This window comes from Leuresthes tenuis, unplaced genomic scaffold (genome assembly GCF_036924035.1).
Source record: "Leuresthes tenuis unplaced genomic scaffold, fLeuTen1.0.hap1 SCAF_20, whole genome shotgun sequence".
NCBI classification, from domain to species: Eukaryota; Metazoa; Chordata; class Actinopteri; order Atheriniformes; family Atherinopsidae; genus Leuresthes; species Leuresthes tenuis.
Window position 1 is genome coordinate 2,480,444 of NW_027325374.1, and position 20,550 is coordinate 2,500,993.

At 41.9% G+C, this 20,550-nt stretch overlaps 1 protein-coding gene across 1 annotated transcript in view; it reads right to left on the reverse strand.

The window, feature by feature from the left end:
- Positions 1–17,606: 17,606 nt before the first annotated feature.
- map2k6 (mitogen-activated protein kinase kinase 6) overlaps positions 17,607–20,550 on the reverse strand; it is a 30,146-nt gene continuing 27,202 nt past the window's right edge. Inside the window, exons 11-12 of the mRNA XM_072373567.1 lie at positions 20,265–20,310; positions 17,607–18,562 (exon numbers count right to left, since the gene is read on the reverse strand). Coding sequence (XP_072229668.1) covers positions 18,485–18,562; positions 20,265–20,310 — 124 coding nt within the window. The 3' untranslated portion in view covers positions 17,607–18,484. The remainder of the gene's footprint in view (positions 18,563–20,264; positions 20,311–20,550) is intronic.

Here is a 20,550-nt window from a genome sequence, read left to right on the forward strand (position 1 = left end):
GCAGCCCCCCCCCCCCCCCCCCCCCCATGCTCCCCCACCTCTGAGGTTGTTTTGAGGTGTTGGGGGATGAGAGCAGGAAGCATTTGCTGTGAACAGGATGCCCCCTAAAAGCAGAGCTCCCACTCTGCTCGTAACTTTAACACTTCTTCTTCCTGTAGGTCGCGCACATAAACGGAACATGTTCACTTCCTCTTTGGTAGTCACTTCCTCTGTATTTGGCAAGCATGGCGTACCCTCTGAGTCTGTGGTCAGACCACTCAAGTACGGCAATACCATCTTATGCAAGCAACATCTCTCTAGTGGCATGTAGAATGCTTTCATTGTTTTCTTTTTTCATCTCAAATATAGAGCTTTTTAATATGATTTGCAGTTTTAATCACACCTGTCTGAGTAGATCTGTGTGCTTCTAAGTCTTCAGCAACCCCTCATTTCTGAGTATTTCCAGGAGCACATGAAATGATTTATTTAGATGTGCAGATATAAATGTAAAACCAGAGTTTGTTCAGTTCTCAGCAGCTTTAAAGTGAATATCTGGTCTGAGCTCCTTTATTCTCCAACACAGCCTGAACCCTCTGAGACAAGCTTTCTGTCATTTCTTTAAGGAGTCTTCAGGAATAGTTCTCCAGGCTTCTTGAAGGACATCCCAAAGCTCTTCTTTGGATGTGGGCTGCCTTTTGTTCCGTTCTCTGTCAGATGATCCCACACTGCTTCAATAATGTTGAGGTCCGGGCTCTGGGGAGGATTCATCCCTCCATAAGACCTGTTGCCACTGATTTTCAGTCCACTTCTTGTGTCATTTGGCACAGCTCAGCCTTTTCTCCCTGTTTCCCTTCCTTAAGAACGGCTTCTTGACAGCCACCCTTCCATGGAGACCATTTCTGATGAGGCTTGGGCCAACAGTAGATGGATCAGCTGAAGGTCCAGATGCATCTCTCAGGTCCTGTCAGGTCACAGCTGGATTTTTTCCTCTTTCTTAAGGACATCACTTTCAGATCCTGTTCATCTGCTGGAGATAGTTTTTTAGGCCTGACACTTCTTCTTTTGTCCTCCACTTGTCCAGTTTCCTCAAATGTTTTAAGGACACACTGCACACCATGCTGAGATATGCCAAGTTTTCAGCTAATAGCTCTTTGGGAATCACCTTGTTGCTGCAGAAATCCTATTTTCTGTCTGTCAAACTGTGTTTTCTTTGCTGTTTTTCATAGATGCAGCTAAAGAAATGGGAACAAATGATGTGTCTTTGTGACAGGCTGCTGGTAACAAAGTGCCTAAAGATCCAGTTTAAAATGGCTTCTTTGCTAAGTTGTCTGTTCTGTGTCGACACAACACTGGTTCATCCCTTGAGTTAGGAGCCTTTTTTCTGCCTGAAGGTAGCTCAGAGTTAAGTGGCTGAACAAAGAAAAAACACATTCCTCTGAAAATGCTCAGGTACAAGGACTGAAAATGAGGGGAAAAGCAGAAAATGTCCAAAGAAAAACTGTGAAAGAGCTTCAGAAAGCTGCAGATCTATTGATCAGGACACTTTAAAGATTATAAGAAAGTGTGAAAGAAATGAGGGCTGGATCAGGATATTTCCAAAGCATAAAAAATATTAAGGTTTAAGCTTCCATGTGGTTTTTATTTAATGTTTCTCATTGTTTCAGAGGCATAAAAATAAAGATTTTAATGAACATTTGCAATCCTGCCAATTTCAGGTTTTTCATTTTTTTCATTCTGCACTTTGCTTTCAGAGCTCTATTAAAATCTTTGTAAAATTTCTATTAAAAATGTATTATTTTGCATCAGTGGTTAACGATAAATTCGCTACAGTTTTGGACCTCTGCTTCATTAATCAAGAAACATGACTTCTAAATCAGAATGTGTCATTTCTCGTGTCATTTCAGCTCATCTCCAAACTCTCAAAGCATCTCGGGATCCTCTTCTTTAGGATTGGGGATTTTATCGCCTTCTCCAGCAGTATATTTGGCTTTGAGTCTGACGTATCTGATTAAAAAACTTGACTATAAGCACGTATCATCAGAGCAGGTTTCCTCACATTGAATGAGAGTCACGAGCTGTCCTTTAACTTCTGCTTAATCATTGCTTTTCCTTTTTCCTCTCCCTCCTCTCATCAGCACAAAAATAATCCATAAGGGAGGGTAATAAGATGGCTTTGCACTGTCCTGACCAGGAATCACACGAGCTGCCGTTATGAATCACAACAATATTTTGGGAACTTTGTTTCCAGGACTTCCCTCCTTTTCCAAACTTCCCAAAAAGAAGCAGGATTACTATCAGAGCGGAGGCGTCACCCTCTGCAGGAGTCGATGAGTTGTCGTGTTTTCATTCAATACAACAGGATCTGAGAAGCTCCCAAGCCGGTAATTTATTTATTTATTTAGAGAAAGCAAGAATGAATGGGAAGTTTCGATGCAAATGAGCAGGAAGTGCCTCGCTCGTCCCGGACCGATTCATCTCTGTCCCACTTCTGAGGAAAGGAGCAGGAAAACCTTGTAAACACTGCTGGGATGAGGTGAGGAGGAACAGAGGAGGGTTGGGGGGGGGCTTACAGGATGTTGTTTGAGTTTTGGATCCTGTTTTCTTCCGTTTTCCCAAGGAGTTGCGCTAATGCAGGTGCACAAGCTTCTCCACCTCCAGGGCCGCCTTCATCCTCCTCCCAAATAAGTCCACCGCTTCCTCCGGGTAACTCCCCTTCTCACAGAGCTTTTTATTGTTGTTGGACTTCTTGGCACGGCTGTCAGCACATCTATTAGCTGCCTGAGGAGATTCAGGAGGACACGACTGATCAGGGATTTTAGTTTTTGTCTTATGTAACACAGATTTTCACCATTATTAAGAGTGAAAGTGTGCGTCTGTCAGTCGGGCTGCAGAGCCTGAGGCCTGAGCTCCCTGCTGCCTGCTCCACAAACCAAAGAAAGGGTCAAGTGAGGCTCTGTGGACTTCTGTTCTGTGCAAGAAGCCGTGGGGCTCTGGAGCTACAAAAGATATCCGCCAAGGCCCCTCATGTCTGCAGGCTGAACATGACAGGCTGTAAAGGCTGCTTTTGGTTACATCGAGGCATAAACTCTTCATGTGAAGTCCAGCGCTGAAGCTGAACCTCACATCCCCTTTCTGGAAAATGAAAATGAAAAAAAAAGAGGAGGGGGCTGCCTTTCATTATAAATCATTCTCCAGTTTTTAAGTGCACTGCTCAGAAGAGTTTCCATGACATCATCAGCTGTCAGTATGGGAAGCCAGACGCTTATATTCAGAAATTCAAACCAGGGCACGCAGCAGCAGCATGGCAGGCGTGTAGCAGCAAAGTCCTGCTGGTGCTCCTGTGGCCCAAACGCTGCAACATCAGAGGTTTCCAGCTCTTATCAGTGAGGGGAACGTTGATTCTAGTCCTTTTAAAGTATATCAAAGGATTTCATTCATGTTTTAGCAGGTTATTTAACTCTCATTTGGCAGAGAAATGGCTGTTTCAGCCTTCATTTTTGGTTGTTATTCCTACATTTGAATGGCGGTCTGCGGGAAATTCCACAAAAATGTCAGTTTCCTCATTTTCCAGTGCTTCACAAAATTAAATATTTCAAAAGCGCCACCATGTGGTGCACCACAAATGAGCAAATATCGGTAAATGTTTCTGCTTTTTTCACTGTAACTCGTACGGTTAGAAGTTAGGGACATGTTGTACGCCCATTTCGGCCATAAAATTTCTCCACCTGTTAGGTTTTTTGGAATAACATACCATTTTGGAGCCTAGTTCCACATATTTAATAGTTATGTTGGTGGTTTGGACGTTCCTGGACATGGATTTACCCTGATTAGACATATCAGGTAGCGTTTGTCTGTGATTGGCTGGGGTGAAAGATTGTTTAGGAGTAATGTGATTTCTACCAAATAATAGTGGCAAAGGAACCAAACCAATAACTCAAAAAGAGCTGATAGCTACGGAAAAGGTGACCTTCTGCGTTGGGCAGCCACAGCGCCATACAGGGACCAACTTCAGCTCTAACAAATTAAATCAAAAGTTTAGTCGGGAATAACGGGACCAACTTCAGCTCTGTGAAATAAGCAAAACAAATTAAATGGCCTCATGCTGACATATCCACATGGATGAACCTGCCCATATCAGAGCGCTCTTTCTCAGGCTCAAAACCTGGAGAGACCAACACATTTGGCCCTTATGAACGCTAACAGGGACCTTATGGATGTTAGAGGATAGACTTTAAAGTTCTGATGCTGGTCTATAAAGCTCTGAAGGGTCCAAAATACATCAGTGACCTCCTGACCCACTATGAACCTCCCAGACCCCTCAGGTCATCTGGATCCGGTTCTTTATCAGTTCCCAGAGTCAGAACCAGACCTGGAGAAGCTGCATTCAGCTTCTATGCTCCACATGTCTGGAACAAACTCCCAGAAAGCCTCAGATCAGCTGAAACTCTCAGTATTTAAGTCCAGGTTGAAGAAACATCTATTTTCAGCTGCATTTGAATAAGCTTGAGTTTCAAAACGGAATCAGATTTTAACTCCTGATTTTATCTTTCATATATATAATTTTTCCTGATTTTATCTATTGTTCCCATTTCTTTCTTTTGCTTAAATTTTAAATCATGCTTTTTATTTTTTATTTCTTCTGTTTTAATGTCTCTGTAAAGCACTTTGAATCACCTTGTCGTTGAATTGTACAAATAAACTTGCCTTGCCTTATGGATGAAAGCCATGTCTCGGCCCTGCTGATTTTCATCAGCAGGTCAACTGAGAAGATCCACTTTTGGAAATGCAAGAAAGCCCAGAGTCATGAGTGCAGACTTTTCTTCTTTTCATGTGTGGTGTCTTTCATCTGCTGTGCCTGGGAATGTTAAGCTGAATAAACTGAATAAACGACACATTCAAGGATACAAATAATACTGTTATGTTCCTTAAATGGCTTGATTTAGCTATCAAAGTTTCATTTTCTTAGTGTTAGAAGTGCTTTGAGTGGTCAGTTAGACTAGATAAGCGCAATACAAGTACAGTCCATGTACCATTTAACAGTAAAGATGCGCGTTCATTCATTCTAGTTCTCTTATAACTGCTATTATAAAATAACTTCAAATCAAATCCTTAATCATTGATAAGTGTGCGCGCTTCCCCGCCCTTCCCAACAAAACCCCGCCCCCCTCTGACGTCCATGGGCTGAATGAACCTGGCCTGATTGGAGCAGGTGTGCGCGCAATCAGCGGGAACCCATATCAGCTGCGGCCCAGCGCGCGGCTCAGATGGCGGCATCAGGCCGAACTGAGTTGTGTTCGGACCGGAAACTCATCCCAGAAGGTAAGAAATCAGTTTTATTTGGACACGATGTTGTTTCCGGGTGAATTTGATTTTTAAAAAGCCCTGTTTATCACGTAAAGCTGTGTTAACAGAACTTTAAAGCTCGTGCTCACCGACAGGTTTGAGGAAGCTCAATCCGCCTCTAATTCAGCAGCTTTAAGGCCACAAAATGCGGCCTTATACGCCCGTTTGTTACGGAGAAGCTGATACATTAAAGTTTATGGAACTAATGATTGCAGGTTATAAAGAAACTTATTTTTCATTCACAAGGGAAACCGAGTACAGAAGTAAAACCTTTTCTTCTCTTTCGGGGACATTAGCCGCCTTGGGCAGGCTTCTTAAATGGACTTTGAGATTTGTGGGGTTTCCCCCTGAGAAGCAAGCCGCATATTTTGTCAGTCTTTTCCCATTTCAAGACACTTGCTTATATTAAAATAGTCCCACTTTACAGCTTTCTACCAGATTTTGCTGCAACCGCCATTTTGCTGCCAGGTGACGTCACGGGCAGCGGAAGAAGCCATGATACATTTTTCAGGTTAACGGCTGTAACGTGAACGCATCTAGACTGTAGCTTAATGGTCGCAAATTACACTTCAAAACAAAATGGAGCTTCAAAACCAAAGAAAATATTTGAATAATCTTATGTCTCAGCTTGAATGAACCTCTGAACCCAGTCGAGTTTCTGTAAAACTTAACCTTCTTTGTCCTTCTTCCACAGGCAGAACGTCTGAAGAGCTACAACCAGTAAGCGCCATTTTTCTTCTTCTGTGGTTTTGGTTGGCCGCCGTGCCGCTGTTTCTGTCCTCTGATCTGTGTCTTGATTTGAATTTGATGTCATAATGTTAATTAGTCAGTTTTTACTTTGGTTGTGAGAAGACTCATCAGTTCGGGGCTGAATTACCATATTTTTGTACTGAAATGTTAATCCTTACGTTTTTATTTGAAAACATTTGCACTTTATTCATAATTTCCATTATGTCACACATTATACAGCTTGTGTATTTCCCAAAACTGGTTCTAAGGAGGTGGGAGGGGTTGGATCAACTTTGAGTCCCATCTGACCTGCTGTAGCCAAACCCACGGTTAGGTTTAGGCGAAACGCGTCGTGACGCTCAAATGACAACAAGAAATAAAACATTTAACTCTCTCTTTCTGGTCCTTCATTGGGACACTTTGGCCGTGGACAGCTGCAGCCATTCCCCATTTCCCTGTGATGTCATGTCCCCTCTTTTCTGAAGCATTTCATATTATGAGCAGAGTTTATTCTCCTGGTGTCTGAGAGGCAGCTCTGTTCATCCTGATCTGTTCTCCTGCTGGGAGGCTGAAACCAGACGGATGCAGACGCACTGATTGGTTGAAGCAGGACTCCAGTCAGTCCTCATGTGAAGCACGAGGTGGTGGGTTACGGTTAAATTCAGTTTGCTTTATATAGCACCAATTAACGACAAAAGCCATCTGAGGGAAATGTATGGAGAAAGTAGTCATTTAATTAGCTCATTGATTTACATGAATGTAAATTAGACACTTTGGGGATGAGTTTGAGAAAAGCTCCGGCGTGGACCAACGCTTTGCTCTTAGCCACCAGTCGCACACTCTGCCTTCGAGGTGTTACACCAGTGTCAGGGTTTCACAAACTGTTCAGTTTATCCTGGTCCTCATTATATCAGCAGAAAAAAACAATGAATTCAAATAGAAATCATGCAAAGCAATGTTCATTTTTAATGATTACATCAAGAAATCCTTTGCTGAAGGCGATATGAATTATTATTTTACATTCAGTTTACTTGAAGGATGCTGCAGTAAACGTGCTGCGTTTCTTTAACCCTCTTTGTATATTTAACTCTGCTTTGCAGTTATTATCTTGACTGTATCCATCTTATTCTGCGAGTAAGTTTAAATAAAAACCTCTAAAGTGACAGCGAATAAACTAAACTGCTCATTTTGAACCTACTTTATTCAGTTTAGCCATTCTGACAGATTCTGGCACCTCTGGGCTTCTGTACTTTTAGTTTAAACGCAGATGGAACGTGTTCCTCATCGGTGTGGACCTACCTTTTTAAACACTTCCTTCTCCTCTCACCCCTGTGAGGAAGTAGTATGTTGTGGACCCAAAGAGTAGAACTAAAGCACAGTCAAATAAGTCTGTAGATGCTTAATAAAACTCAAACTCAAAGTGAACATTTGCGCTCAGGGCTGTCCAACCTCACCTCTCTGAGACTGTCGGCGCTGCTCTGCAGATTCAAAGCAGACATGAAGCACATAGATTTGTTTAAAACTTACTAAAAGTTCCACATTCATCAAAGGAGGACTTTAAAGATTACAAACTTTTAAAAGGCACTCGAAGTGGCAGGAATGCAGTTTCAGTTCATAGATAAACTGATCTGGGACAAAAACATCACAAGTTTGAGTGTTTTTGTCCCAGAAGCATTAAAAGAAATCATGCCAACAGTAGCTCAGTCCGATGAGATGATTCTACAACCCGAATGAGTTCATTAAGAATCGAGTCACTTCACATCCTCCTGTTTCTGAGCTGTGGATAATGGGCAGAAGAGTCTCTGTGAAGCTAACTGTTTGGATCAATGTTTCCCTGGTGAGACGTTAATGGTAAAAAAATCCAAAGCTACATGGAGAGGTTAGCTATGATGGAGAAAACTGGCTCCATATCATGCAGTTTCAAAGCTAGAATGGTTATTTTAGTCAGTTCTACACATATTCCACCTGTGTGAGCACACATTGAACCGATTTCTTTCACATTAGGAGTAAGTTTTCATTCTGTTGATGCTGCTTTCACACGACTTAAGATAGAAACGAGTCCAATGATGAGTATTAAATATTTATGCACATATGTGGTGATGCAGCTGTAGGATCATGAAGATCAGCAGCTCAACATGATGTCGAGGGTTTTTAGTTGGAACAAACATTGTTGTTTTCTTATATTTTATATAATGTTTTCAAAATATTAATATTAAGGTCTGTGGCTGAGCTGAAAGACAAAACCTTACATCTACCGTGTGGATTAAACTAAATAAAACCCTAATCTGAAATAGAAAGTGCACCTTAAGCCCAATGGAAGACACATTTTTGTTGAATGAATAATGACCATCATAATGTCGAATGCTCATCTCAAGTTGTATAAAGGTAATTTTAAGACCTTTTTTCTCCTTATATGTTCAGATACGTAAAACCTTTGAAATGAATGAGACTTTATCAGTTAAATTTCCAGTTTATCAGATAATTATTGGCATGATGACCAGATCAAAATCTTTTAAAAAACTTGTTTTAAACACATCCTTTCAGGGAAATGGTTTGTTTTTTCTTACATTTTGTTTATTCGGTGCAATTAAACATTAATAATTTATATTAAAAGTGTTTATTTACAGAAGAGTCTTAGAGGAGAAAGACTGCGAAGGGTGAAAAGACGACTGCAGTCTGATTTTTAGTGATGGAACAGGGCTTACTGAGTGGTTCTGCTTGGATTTACAACCTTCCAGAGCAGACAGCAGGGGAGATTAAATAATGACGAGAGAAGATTTCACAGATAAATGCTGGAGCTCCGGGTTGCTCAGATCCAAGTAATCAAAAAATCCAGACAGATATAAAAGTCCTGGAGACGAATGAAAACATGGAACAAGAATAATTGGCCGTATGATACTGCATGAAAGCAGATGAGCTGGTGCAGACTGAGACTTATAAAGAGGAGCTCGTCAGGGCAGCCACAGGTGAGTCGAACATGAGGAAAAAGCACAGGAAACCCCACAGATACTGCAGGAACAGCTCTCTGCTCAGCTTTAAGACTATCCGGGCAGACGGAGACTGCAGACAGAGCGCTAACAGTAAAGGAGGAGGATTACAGAGCTGGTTAACAGCAGATGGTGGAATCCTGGACCTGGCTACAGGAACAACTCTAACAGCTCTCTGCTCAGCTTTAAGACTATCCGGGCAGACAGAGACTGCAGACAGAGCGCTAACAGTAAAGGAGGAGGATCACAGAGCTGGTTAACAGCAGATGGTGGAATCCTGGACGTGTCACTGAGAAGGAGTGTCTCTGCAGCCCAGATGTTGAACTGTTTCTGTCCATGTTGTCTGCTGAGAGTTCACCTGAGTTACCTGCTGACGCTGTGACATCATCAGCTGAGTTGTTGCTAAGCTACGGAAACAACACCACTGATGCAGACCTGAAGGTTTCTACCACACCTTCCTCTCTGCTGCACTTCAGCTGGTTTATATTTTATTATGTTATCTGTCTGTAACAACAGCTGATCTTTAATGATAATTAATTCTGCAGTGATATAATTTTCCTTCAGGGATTTATAAAGTATTATTAGATTTAACAGAACTGTCAGAGCTCCATGATGATCAAGAGAAGGAATGGTTTAAACTTCCTCCTCTTCAATTCCTCTTGATTTGGGGTCTTATTGCAGGTATTATAGCTGCTCCAACAGGTTAACAACTTGTTGCCATGGTTATGCATCGTAATAGATGTGAAGATAAGGAGCAGAGGTCCTTCCAGCAGCACAGCATCCAGACCAGCTCGGAAAACTGATAGAAATTCATGAACATGTCCAGAATTACTGGTGCAGCATCGTGTTCGAACAGCCTTACTTCTGTTAACATCTGTTCTGCTTGTAACTGTGTGAACCGAGTGCTTCTCACACCAAAGAGGAAGCTCAGATGATGGAGGATCGAGTACAGGTTTTCTCCTTGATCCTCCCGTGTAAAGCGGCAGGTACCTCAACAGAAGGCGTTCACAGGCGGCGAGGCGGTGACGAACGAGCTTCCAGTTCAGTAAACAAACAACAGAAAAGCCTCAGATTTTGTTTTACTTTCTACGAATGCAGGATGGACTTTTCTAAACTGCAGGCTGAACTTTGCATGCCGAAAGCTGAGCGATGGTCGTTAGAGGAAGGAAGATGTTGTGCGGTGTAAGGGCCAGAAACCCCCCCCACACACACACTTTAAAGCTCAGGAGGGGGGATGTGCGTCAAGGCCGAGTGTGAGCAGGAGCAGGTGGTGTGTGAGAAACAAGGGGTCGCAGGTATTCTGCTTTGTTGTCCCCTCCGTGTTTAACTGCTGCTGGCTTTGTTTTGCTTCGCTCTGCTCTCATCTCGCTCCGGGGGGGTGCAGGAGATTCTGTGTTGTTATTTTTTTACAAGCGATATCTTCACACCATACGAGCGGGGAAGTTCAGCAGGTCCAGTTCCCAGCTCTGAAGCTCTCTGCGGCCTCAGAAAGAGGCGGGCAATCAAAGAGCGCCGGCTCAGAACAGGCTAACGCGACATTTAATTTGTAAGTCGCTTTGGATAAAAGCGTCTGCTAAATACATAAACAACATAAGCTTAGATCAGCGTTGAGACGCCTTTTTAGATGTCAAAGTAAGGAAAAAAAATCTGAATTTAACCCAGAGACCTACTTTGTGAGCTCAAGCTTTCAATGATTAAGAAAAGATTTATTACAGATTTATTACTTTGAGTAAAATAATCCTACATCGAGGTGCTACTACAGTCCCAACGCTAAAAAAGTTTGGACGCTGTGTAAAATGTAAAAAATAAAATAAAATAAAGGTTTTCAAATCTCATATCACAACATTTTATTTAAAATAGAACAAAGAAAAATGTTTTTGTCACAACACAAGTTTAGCTGGAGGAACACATTGGACCCAATCCGGTTAATTAGCAGCAGGTCAGTAGCATGATTGGGTGGAAAAAGAGCACCTTAGAGAGGTAGAGTCTCATCAACCTGCAAAAAACTGTGGATCAATTTCAGAATAATGTTCCTCAGTCTTTAAATATTCCATCATCTACAGAACATAATATCATCAAAGAAGAGTCCGAGTGCTGCACTGACCTGCCTGCAGTCCAGATGTTTCACCACCTGAAAACATCTCAAATACAGCAAAGAAGAGCCAGGAATCCGACCACATTCCTCTGCCAAAGGTCCAGCAGCTGGTCTCCTCAGTTCCAGATGTTAAAAGAAGAGGGGATGCTACACAGTGGGAAACGGACCGGTCCCAGCTTCTTTTGGATCGTGTCTTTAGTGGAAATTAAACACCTGCAGAATGCTGACACGGCTTTTTCACATTATTGTGAACTTCTTCTTGTTTTACTCCATCATTCTTTAGTGTAAAAGGAGTTCACAGATGGTTGAAACATCTGTCTTCCCACAGAACAAAGCAGACACAGAGCTTATTGTGTAAAAATACCTCTTTTTTTTATTGAATTTCCATCATTACAATTGCACACAATCAGTTTGAGCAATCTAAAATATTTATAGAAATTCATTGAGCTCTAAGTGAACAGTCATCAGTCTTTAGCAGAGGCTTAAGAGACGTGTAAATATACTGAGAACTTCACTTCCCATGGGGCATGGAGCTGTAACCCTCCCCGAACCCACCCGACAGCAACAAAAAGACCCTCTTTCACGTACAGTAGCATCTCTGGATTATCCCCCCCCCCACAACGAATTAAAGAACACAACACCGCAACATCAGAAGTCACATACAGCTGTGCACCAGCAGGTTACCAACAGAAAGCTCCACGGGTCACAAGTCATGTCGCAGGTTTACAAACGACAAATTTACACCTGAAATAATCTTCTTTAAAGGGCCAGAAGCGGCCCTCGAACACAGGCTTTTTTTAAAGATATTTTTCATTGATCCGCTGACGCACCGAGGATGAGGAAGGTGAGCAAAATTTCCTCAGATTCTCTCCGAGCCTCACGTCTCCATCTGACCTCAAACTAAAAATAAATAAATGCATCTAGTTCCAGTCAAAGCTGCATCATCCAGAAATACGTGCCCAGATCTACTCAAGAGGTCAAGAGGGGCGTGATGATGATGATGCGGCGCTTCCACACGGACGTCCTGCCCCCAGCGAGCGGCGTTTACTCAGCAGGTGAGAGCGGGTCACAAACAGATGGGGAGTTCCCCACATGGCAAGCAGGCAGAGATAAACAGTGAAGACACAAAGAAACGGACACAAAAAGCTTTTTCTGATGCCGGGCGTCTCTTTTTTCCTCCTCCAGAGAGGAGCAGCAGCGTAAAGATAACACTGCCCTCTGATCGGCAGCCCGACAGGGTCAGACTAACACAGAGGAAGGTACCGTGACTCGTCTCCGTTCTCATTCCTGACTGGAATGACCAGAAGTGTCATAAGAGACGGCGTTCTGAGACCAAACGTCACGGCGGAGTTACAGAAGTGTTTAAAGTGTTGATCTCACTTCTTTCCATTTTCCTTCCATTATCCAGACTGTTGGGCATCGGCTGATTTTCAGTGCAGTTTGTTTCAAACATCATCTTGGGAAGGTTGCTGATAACTAAAACAAATTCTATTTGATGACTGTTTCCACTTAGCAGCGCCAGCATCTCTGTGCATTGCATTGTGGGAGAACCGTTTCCATCAGACAACAAGTTAATCACCCAGCTGACAAGAAAGCTAGTTCAAATATGTAAGATTTAGAGTAATCCATTGGCAGATAAAAACTAATAACTTTGTTTGAAATGGTGTGAAAATAAGGATAATGGCTTTTCATAACCTTTGAATCAGACATTTATATACAAAAAGTCTGCAGGATGCTCTATTGAGCGGATTCATTTGGTTGGAGCCTCTTCATGTCACTACATCCCACGCACTGCACAGCTAAAACCAGCAGGTTTGCTTCGACTTGTAACAAAACTGACAGCACGATCTGTTCCTGTGTGGATGAAGACGCAGGCCGTAAAGCATTCCAGTCAGTCTGAATTGTAACAGTAAAGCAGTTCGGTGCCGTTAAAACTACGCAAACGCAGCAACTTCTTCACTAATCTTCATTCGATTGTTAATGTTAAAAGGCACCACGTGGAGTTTCTGACCACTGGAGGCGCTACCGAGCAGAGAGGTTGCAATATTTGTGTTTCCCGAGACTCGACTGAAAAATAAACCAGATACCAAAGAATTTTCAAACTCCGAACTCTCTTAAGACCCCAAAGACAGCAACTCCTCTTGGACTGAACGACCGTTTCCTTACAGTAACGCACTTATATCGTGACTATGTGACATGGCTCCGCGGTACAGTGCAAAACATCACAGCAACATGCAGTGTCAGTGGGTCCCGGAGAGGAAATGAAGGACCAAAACAGTGTTTAAGCATCATTCACAAACATCTAAATGTACAACCACAGAAATGAAAGGTTAGGCACTTGAAACACCTAAAAACACTCTGCTAGAAGACGTGACGATGAATCAAAGGGTCCTGGTCTGCTTTTCTTTGGTCACATTTGCTAAATTAGTGAAATGGTTGATTATGTAAAGACGAAACTGGCACATGAGACCCTCAGCAGCTTGACCCGTGACAGAAAAAGTGTGACTTGAATTTTCGCTAATTTCATCATGCAATGTAACAAGAGTTTCTCAAGAGTATATTTCCACCTTCAGCACGGAAATGTACTCACGAGGGAGCCCTTTATGTCCTCACTGGGGTGACTTCTGTCTTCCATAAACCCTCTGACTCACCTTCACTGCAAAAAGAGGCGGCAATGGGATGTAGAAGTAAACACAATAACACCCACCGTGTGTCATCTGCCTCTCAGCAGGCGGTCAAACTCACGGAGGAGGCTAACGGTTCAGTACACAACGGAAAAAAGAAGGAAACACTTCCAGGAGTTATCGGAGCTAAAGGTCGTGGGACCTGAGCCCGGCTGGGAGCAGGTGAGGGGGCGAGAGGAAGGTTGCTAATCAGCCAAAAAACAGGAAACTTCCAGATATAACGACACACTGCAGTGGACTGAGGGCAAAAGAGTGTGTGCTGAAGGCCTGAAAACTTTAAATATATATTAAAAAGAACTGATCAGAAGGTGCGACCTGGAGTAGTTTTAAAGACCCAATCTGCGACGGTTTCCAACTAAATTTAATCAAAGTTAAAGAAACAACAAATAAGAGGAGCCCTAACTCAGCCTGGCTGGATTTATCCAATCACGTAAAGACTTGTTTTATTGGCACAGGTCTTAGATTTGTTTATCAATGTGTAGAAAACCCTGAAGGACCTGAACGATGTGGACAAAACGATGAAAAATGGGGAGGCTTTGAAGCATCATCAGCAGATATTTAATGCTCCATTTATTTAAATGAGCCGAAACTTTCATCGTGTCCAGAAAGACTGACGATCTGAAAAAAAGCGAGTCAGTCACTTTAATGGTTACCGTGGTTACACACCTGCCCCCTCAGCAGGGAGGGGGAGGGGCCTAGTTGTTGTTTTCTTTCAAATTTTTACGGTTCTTCTTTATTATTTAACATGTATTTACATTTAAGTGAGTTATATTCGAGCTTAAGAACAGAAAACGTTGGTGTTGAACTTTTTACAGCATTTTAGCACCTTTCAGCTCATTGTTTTAGCCGATGGAAGATCTCATTTTAGTTTCCTAACAAATTCCCACCCACCTGGGGAAGAAAGCGGAGTATCCGAAGTGATAAAACGCCTAAAGATCTCTATCTGAAAGTCGAGGCTAAACCTTAGCTGAGGGACTCGCCCCAAGCTGTTGCACAGATCCGACCGAACAGCTGGACAAATTATTCTGGGGTAGTCAACAGGAATCGTTCGGCTTTGAGTGCAACAGTTTTCTGTATTTGCTCATTTTCTTTATGGTTTGTTGCAGTTAAGACACAGTTGGAGCTGCCTTATGGTTCATTAATTATCTTGTTTGGTTGTTGCTCAGGACTTATGTGCTGTTGTAACTAATTTTAAGGAATTTCTTTTTATAAGGTACCTTACCTATAGACCCTTTAAGGAAATCTTAAGGACGAGACTTGTTTTGTGATGTTTTGTGCCACTGATTTTAGACTCTGGAATCCTTGACTTTCAATGCTTTGTTCAACTGGCTCCAAGTGCTTCCCTCAGGTGTAGAGACCAAAAAAGCAAGAGGCAATCATTTTAGAGTTTGTTTTGCTGCCCTCAAGTGGCCAAAAAAGAAAACTCAAATATACTCTTAGGTTGGAGGTAAAAGTCCTGTTAATTAATGTGGGAGAGGACTAAAACTTGTCCTGATCACAGATTGAGTCTTTAAGTAACTTTAAAAACTACTAAAGAGAATCATAAGCAACTAAATATTTTAAAGGCAGGAGGACACTTTAAATCATCCAGCTGTGACGATGCCCAGCCACATGCAGCATTTCAAGTTTCCCATTTTGACATTAGAGAAGTAATAAAACCAACTGCTAAAGCTGGGTCGAGCCCTCAAACTACCGTGAGAGAAATTTCAAGAACCGAGCAACGTCAGAGACAAGACAACCTCAAGCTCCAGCAACAGTACAACACAGAATAATTAAAGCAAACAGGAAGTGGAATTACGATGCCATGCAGCGTGTGAAAGGGAGGGAGCTGATCCCTGCATCATCCTTATACAACATATTCATTTCTTAGTTTTTTAGGCACATACAAGGCTTGCAAGATACATTTGAAAAGCATTTACGTGTTTGAGCCAAGAAGAACACGACAAAAACATACGCAGCCCACGCAAACGCACGAGAAACGTCTCCAATGAATCACTCAAGTTTCAGAGGGAAACAGCAGTTGTAATAAATAAGAGAAACTGCGGTAAATATGTCTGGGGAAAACCTGGACCTAAATAACAATAATTAATATAATATTAAGAACAATAATAGCAATAACGTCCAGTTCCTTTCATGTTGAGCATGGAGTGGAGAGGGTTGTGATGGGCTCAGTACAGACAACGGGAGGAATGTGGGCAATCATTTCCCACAACACACAGCACTTTAAAGAGGGCGGAGCTTCGCAGGGCTGCACGGCCGCTTCGTGCGGTTCTTCCTCATGTGACAACGTTTGCACGATCAAGACCTGGAGCTGCAACAAATTAAATCATCCAACAAGTGGCAGCAGTGTGTCAGAGAGGCTGAGACGTTTAAGCTGTCTGCACATAACGCATCTGAAACACACGGTGCAACGTGCATGTTTAAAAATCTGAACCCTGCCGAGAAGGTGGCAGATTTCTGCCCCACAAATACAGCAGCAGAATGAAAGCGTGTTGTTTTAGGACAATCATCCTCCTAATTTCAGAGATTAAACTAAGGTTTTGGTCTCATCTTTTGGAAAAAGATTCAGAGTTTCAAGAGTCTGAGAGATAAACTGATGGGTAAACGCATATGTTACCATAAAAACTAACATTAGCTTGTTTCCATCCAGATTTGTGAACATTTCAAATAAATTTTGGGAATGTTAGCAAAAGAAAAGCTGTTTCTATTCTCTACAACAGCAGGTAGAGCCCTTAATCATCAGTGGATGTCATTAAATCAGAAGAAAAATGACATTAAAGCTCACTTTAATGTCATTAAAGCTCACATAAAGCAGCTAATAGAGTGCACTTTTTAACAGAAATCTGTAAAATCAGAAGCTTGGGCAGCTGCCCCTCCTAAAAAACACCAGTCTGCTCTGATTGGTCGGCTCCACTGGCCTGATCAGGCTCCACCCACCATTCCATATCAGCTCTGTTGATATTCAAAATTCAAGGTTTTTGATTTGATGACAATTTAGTTTATGCCCCCAAAGACCGGATAAGCCAACATTTTTTTTGGTTTTCCCACAACTGTCTGAAATTAAATATTATTAACGATACTTATAAAACTACTCTTTTAACCATTTTGGAGCCAGAAACGTGTATAATTAAGATGTTGGTTAAATGCAAATACTTTCACGAGGACTTTAAAAAGAAAAAAAAAGTATTTAAACATCTTGGAAGGTTTCTGCTCTTTTTGCTTACCATCTCTTCAGCTTAAGCCTTCTGCTTTACGCAGATCGTAACTAAAACTTGTAACATTTCTACCTCAGTAAAGCGTAACGTGGAACATGTGAGCAGTTGGAAAGGCACATAGAAACAAATGGATGGAAACACAACTAATGGTAATACTGGCTCATCTGCTTGGACTCACTGTCCTATCCTCATTTGTATCCACTTTACAGGCTCAGTCACACCAAAAAGCAGCAAAATATGCTGATTCTTATGATGCTGATGCTTATGATGCTAATTCTTATGATGCTAATTCTTGTGATGCTAATTCTTGTGATGCTAATTCTTATGGCTCGTCGTACAGTTTTCTTTTCTTTGTTACTTTTGAAAAATCCAAAGCTTCAGTAAAGCTACATGTTGGTGTGTGAAGATTTGTTTCTTGTGTCATTCTAATCGTCACGTGGTGGTTTTAAAAACAAAAACCAGCTTGAAAAAGCTTTTCCTAATACTGCTATCTTGGTTTTATTTCTGAAAATATGAAGACATACTAAAAAAAAAAAGTTAAAATCAACTGAAAAATAAAATCACCCCTTCCAAATTTAGGGCAAAAAAGGATATCTGACAGATTTTAGCAAAGAAAATAGATGGAAATGCTTAATTTGTTGCAGCACAACGCCCTGAATGCTAAACCGACATTAACTCAGAGCAGCAGAACGACGGATGAGCTCTCACTGGCACAATGTGAATAAAAATGATGATCTACTCACACCAGGAACCGTGCAGCCCTACAAACGCACACATACATCATAAACCAGCGCACTTACACACACTTACACACTCACAGGCAGCCTAGAGCCCAAAATGTGTAGTTAGATCTCAAAGCAATTGAGGTGCAGTACCTATTAGTGACCACCAGGGGGCCCTGAAGTGAACAACCAGACTATAACTGCTCCTCACTGGCCTTCTGAGCCACCAGAGATATATTCTGTACATGCTGACAATTAATAATCTGATGCAACACTTGCTTTGAGTAGGCAAACATTTAGATTATACACAGATAGCATTATATCAATCATCTTTTTATATAATCTGCACCTCTTCCAACTTCATTTTTCAGCAACAAGAGAAGGAAACCAACTCTGATAATGTTTGAGTAGGAGGTGCACAGAGGTGGAGCTAATCTGATCAACGAGGGAGGTTTTTGCATACAGACACCTTGAATTATTCCAGATTATGTGCAAAGCACCCGTCCCACCCCACCCCACCCCTCCCACCGTGTCCCAGAGGACATGGAGGCCAGGTGGGGGCGGGGCTGAACTCCTCGCTTTGCTTCGTCCGTCTGCCTCTGGAGGGGTGGGGGTAACAGGGAATCCTGCAGGTTCCGGGGGGGTGGGGGTTGTGATCAGCGGTTTTTGTTTGTCGGATTGATTTTCCTCCTCATCAGATCCTCCCTCCGGCCCTCCTGAGTGGAGGCCATCAGTCCCCCAGGATGACTTTCACAAAGCTAGCCACGTCGGTTTCTTTGGCCTCGTGGGAGGTGAAGAAGGGATGTTGCTGAGGAGGAGACAGATGAGGAATTACTTGGTGATGACGGGTGATGGATGAGGTGAGAACAGAACCTGGATAGAAACATGTAAAAGCCCCACAACTCCAACACTGAACCAAACCAGACCCGGATCCCTCGGCTGGAATTTGATTATCATCTTTCACAGCTTAGTTGTGTTTTTGCACCTATTTGTGGTTATTTTGCAGCTATATTCACCATCTTTGTGCAATACTGGTGGTCGTTGGACCTTCTTTCTTCCTGGTTTTCTGATGTGGTTCATCATCTGATGATAAACTATGAGCTGCAGGTAGCAGCAACAGTAGTTCCACCTTATTTCATGTAACACACCTTGTAGTGGTGAAATGACCATTTTTGGACATTTCAATCTCTTAGTGGTTGTTTTGTACATGTTAGTGAACACTTTTTGGACTGTCTGCTTCTTTAACTGATTCTGGACCCACTTTACTTCTCTAAGTGGTTCTATTGGATAATTTTGTTTCAAACAGTGGGTGCTGTGTCACTTTATAGTTAATTCAAACGTCTTTTTGCATCTTATAGAAGTCTTCTTGTGCCGTTTGCACTGATTTTGCATCTAATTGTTTTTCATTTATTGGAGACAAAAAAGGTTCTGAACAGCTATTTATTTAAAATATTTGCAGTTTTGAATCTTTTTGTGTCTTTTAAGCATCCGTTACAGTCATTTTGCCTCTCTGTGGTGTAAATTATTCTCCTTGTAGACTGTTAACTTTTGATAATGAGCATTCTGTCTATTTCTGGTCATTTTGCATCTCCAACCGAACGTTTTGCACCTTGAAGCGGTCTTTCTGAGCTCGTTTCCATTCTGTTCGTGTCTTATTTTCTGTCGTGGTTATTTTGCATCTTTGTGATGTTTTTGCATCCAAGTCTTTTACAGATCATTTTGGATCAGTTTGTGCTCATTGTGCGTCTCTCCCTGATGCGTTTGCATCTATTTGTGTTCTGAGGACACTATAAGGCCCAAACAGCAGTCTGTTTTGAGCCTTATTTTCTTCTTTTGACTTTCAGTGGTCATCAGGCACCTTGTCGTGGTCTTTTTGGTCCCTTTTTATCTCATTATAGTCACTTTGTTCTTTTTGTATTCAGTCTGAACCTTTAAGTGCATATTTGGTGTCATTCGACAGTGATTGTGGACCCGTCTGTGTTAATATTACATCTCTTAAGAGTTGTTGTGCATCTTGTAGTTGTGGCTTTGTGTCTTAATAGCTCAACAACGCTGTTTGTACTTTGCAGGGATCCTTTCCAAAGAATTTATATCTGCTGTGTTCATTTTCAGGAAACATCTATCTGAACCTTCTGATCTCTCATTGGTTATTTTGTGTCTTTTCTACCCATTTGTAGTTATTCTACGTCTTGTGCAGGATATTCACGGTGTTTTTTGTGTTTTTTGCATCTACATCTGTGTGGTCACAGAACTCCGAGTTCACTTTGTTTTCAGCTCTTTCTTGTGGTTTTGCATCTTTTCCTTTGTGCATTGTGTTTTTTGACATCCTTCCTTGAATGTGACCTCTGAAGCATCTCGTCTTGAGTCAACAGATGTGAGAAAAGGGTTTTAAAAAAATAACAGTCTTTGGGCACCCCCCAGTGTCCAATTAGCAGCACTCCAAGATGTCTGCATCTGAGCACGAGACAGAAGAAAAAGTCATAAAAAGATGAATATAAGAGGAAACTCACCATGAGTTCTGTGTACGTCGGCCGCTCTTTAGAAACCTTCTTTAAGCTGCAGGAGAAACAACAAGTAAATAAAGTCAAAATGTTGATAACTGACCATTGACGATACATTTTGAACTGTTTCTGGTCTGGTTGAATAGTTTAACTTTACTCAGGAACCTGAGATAGAACCTAGGAGCAGCAGCAGCCGTGATCAGAGCTGTTTGAATCCACCAAATACTAAGGAAAGGAGCTCCAATGCTTCCTTAATTATTCATGAGAGAAAGGAGTTAATTCTGTCCCATAATTC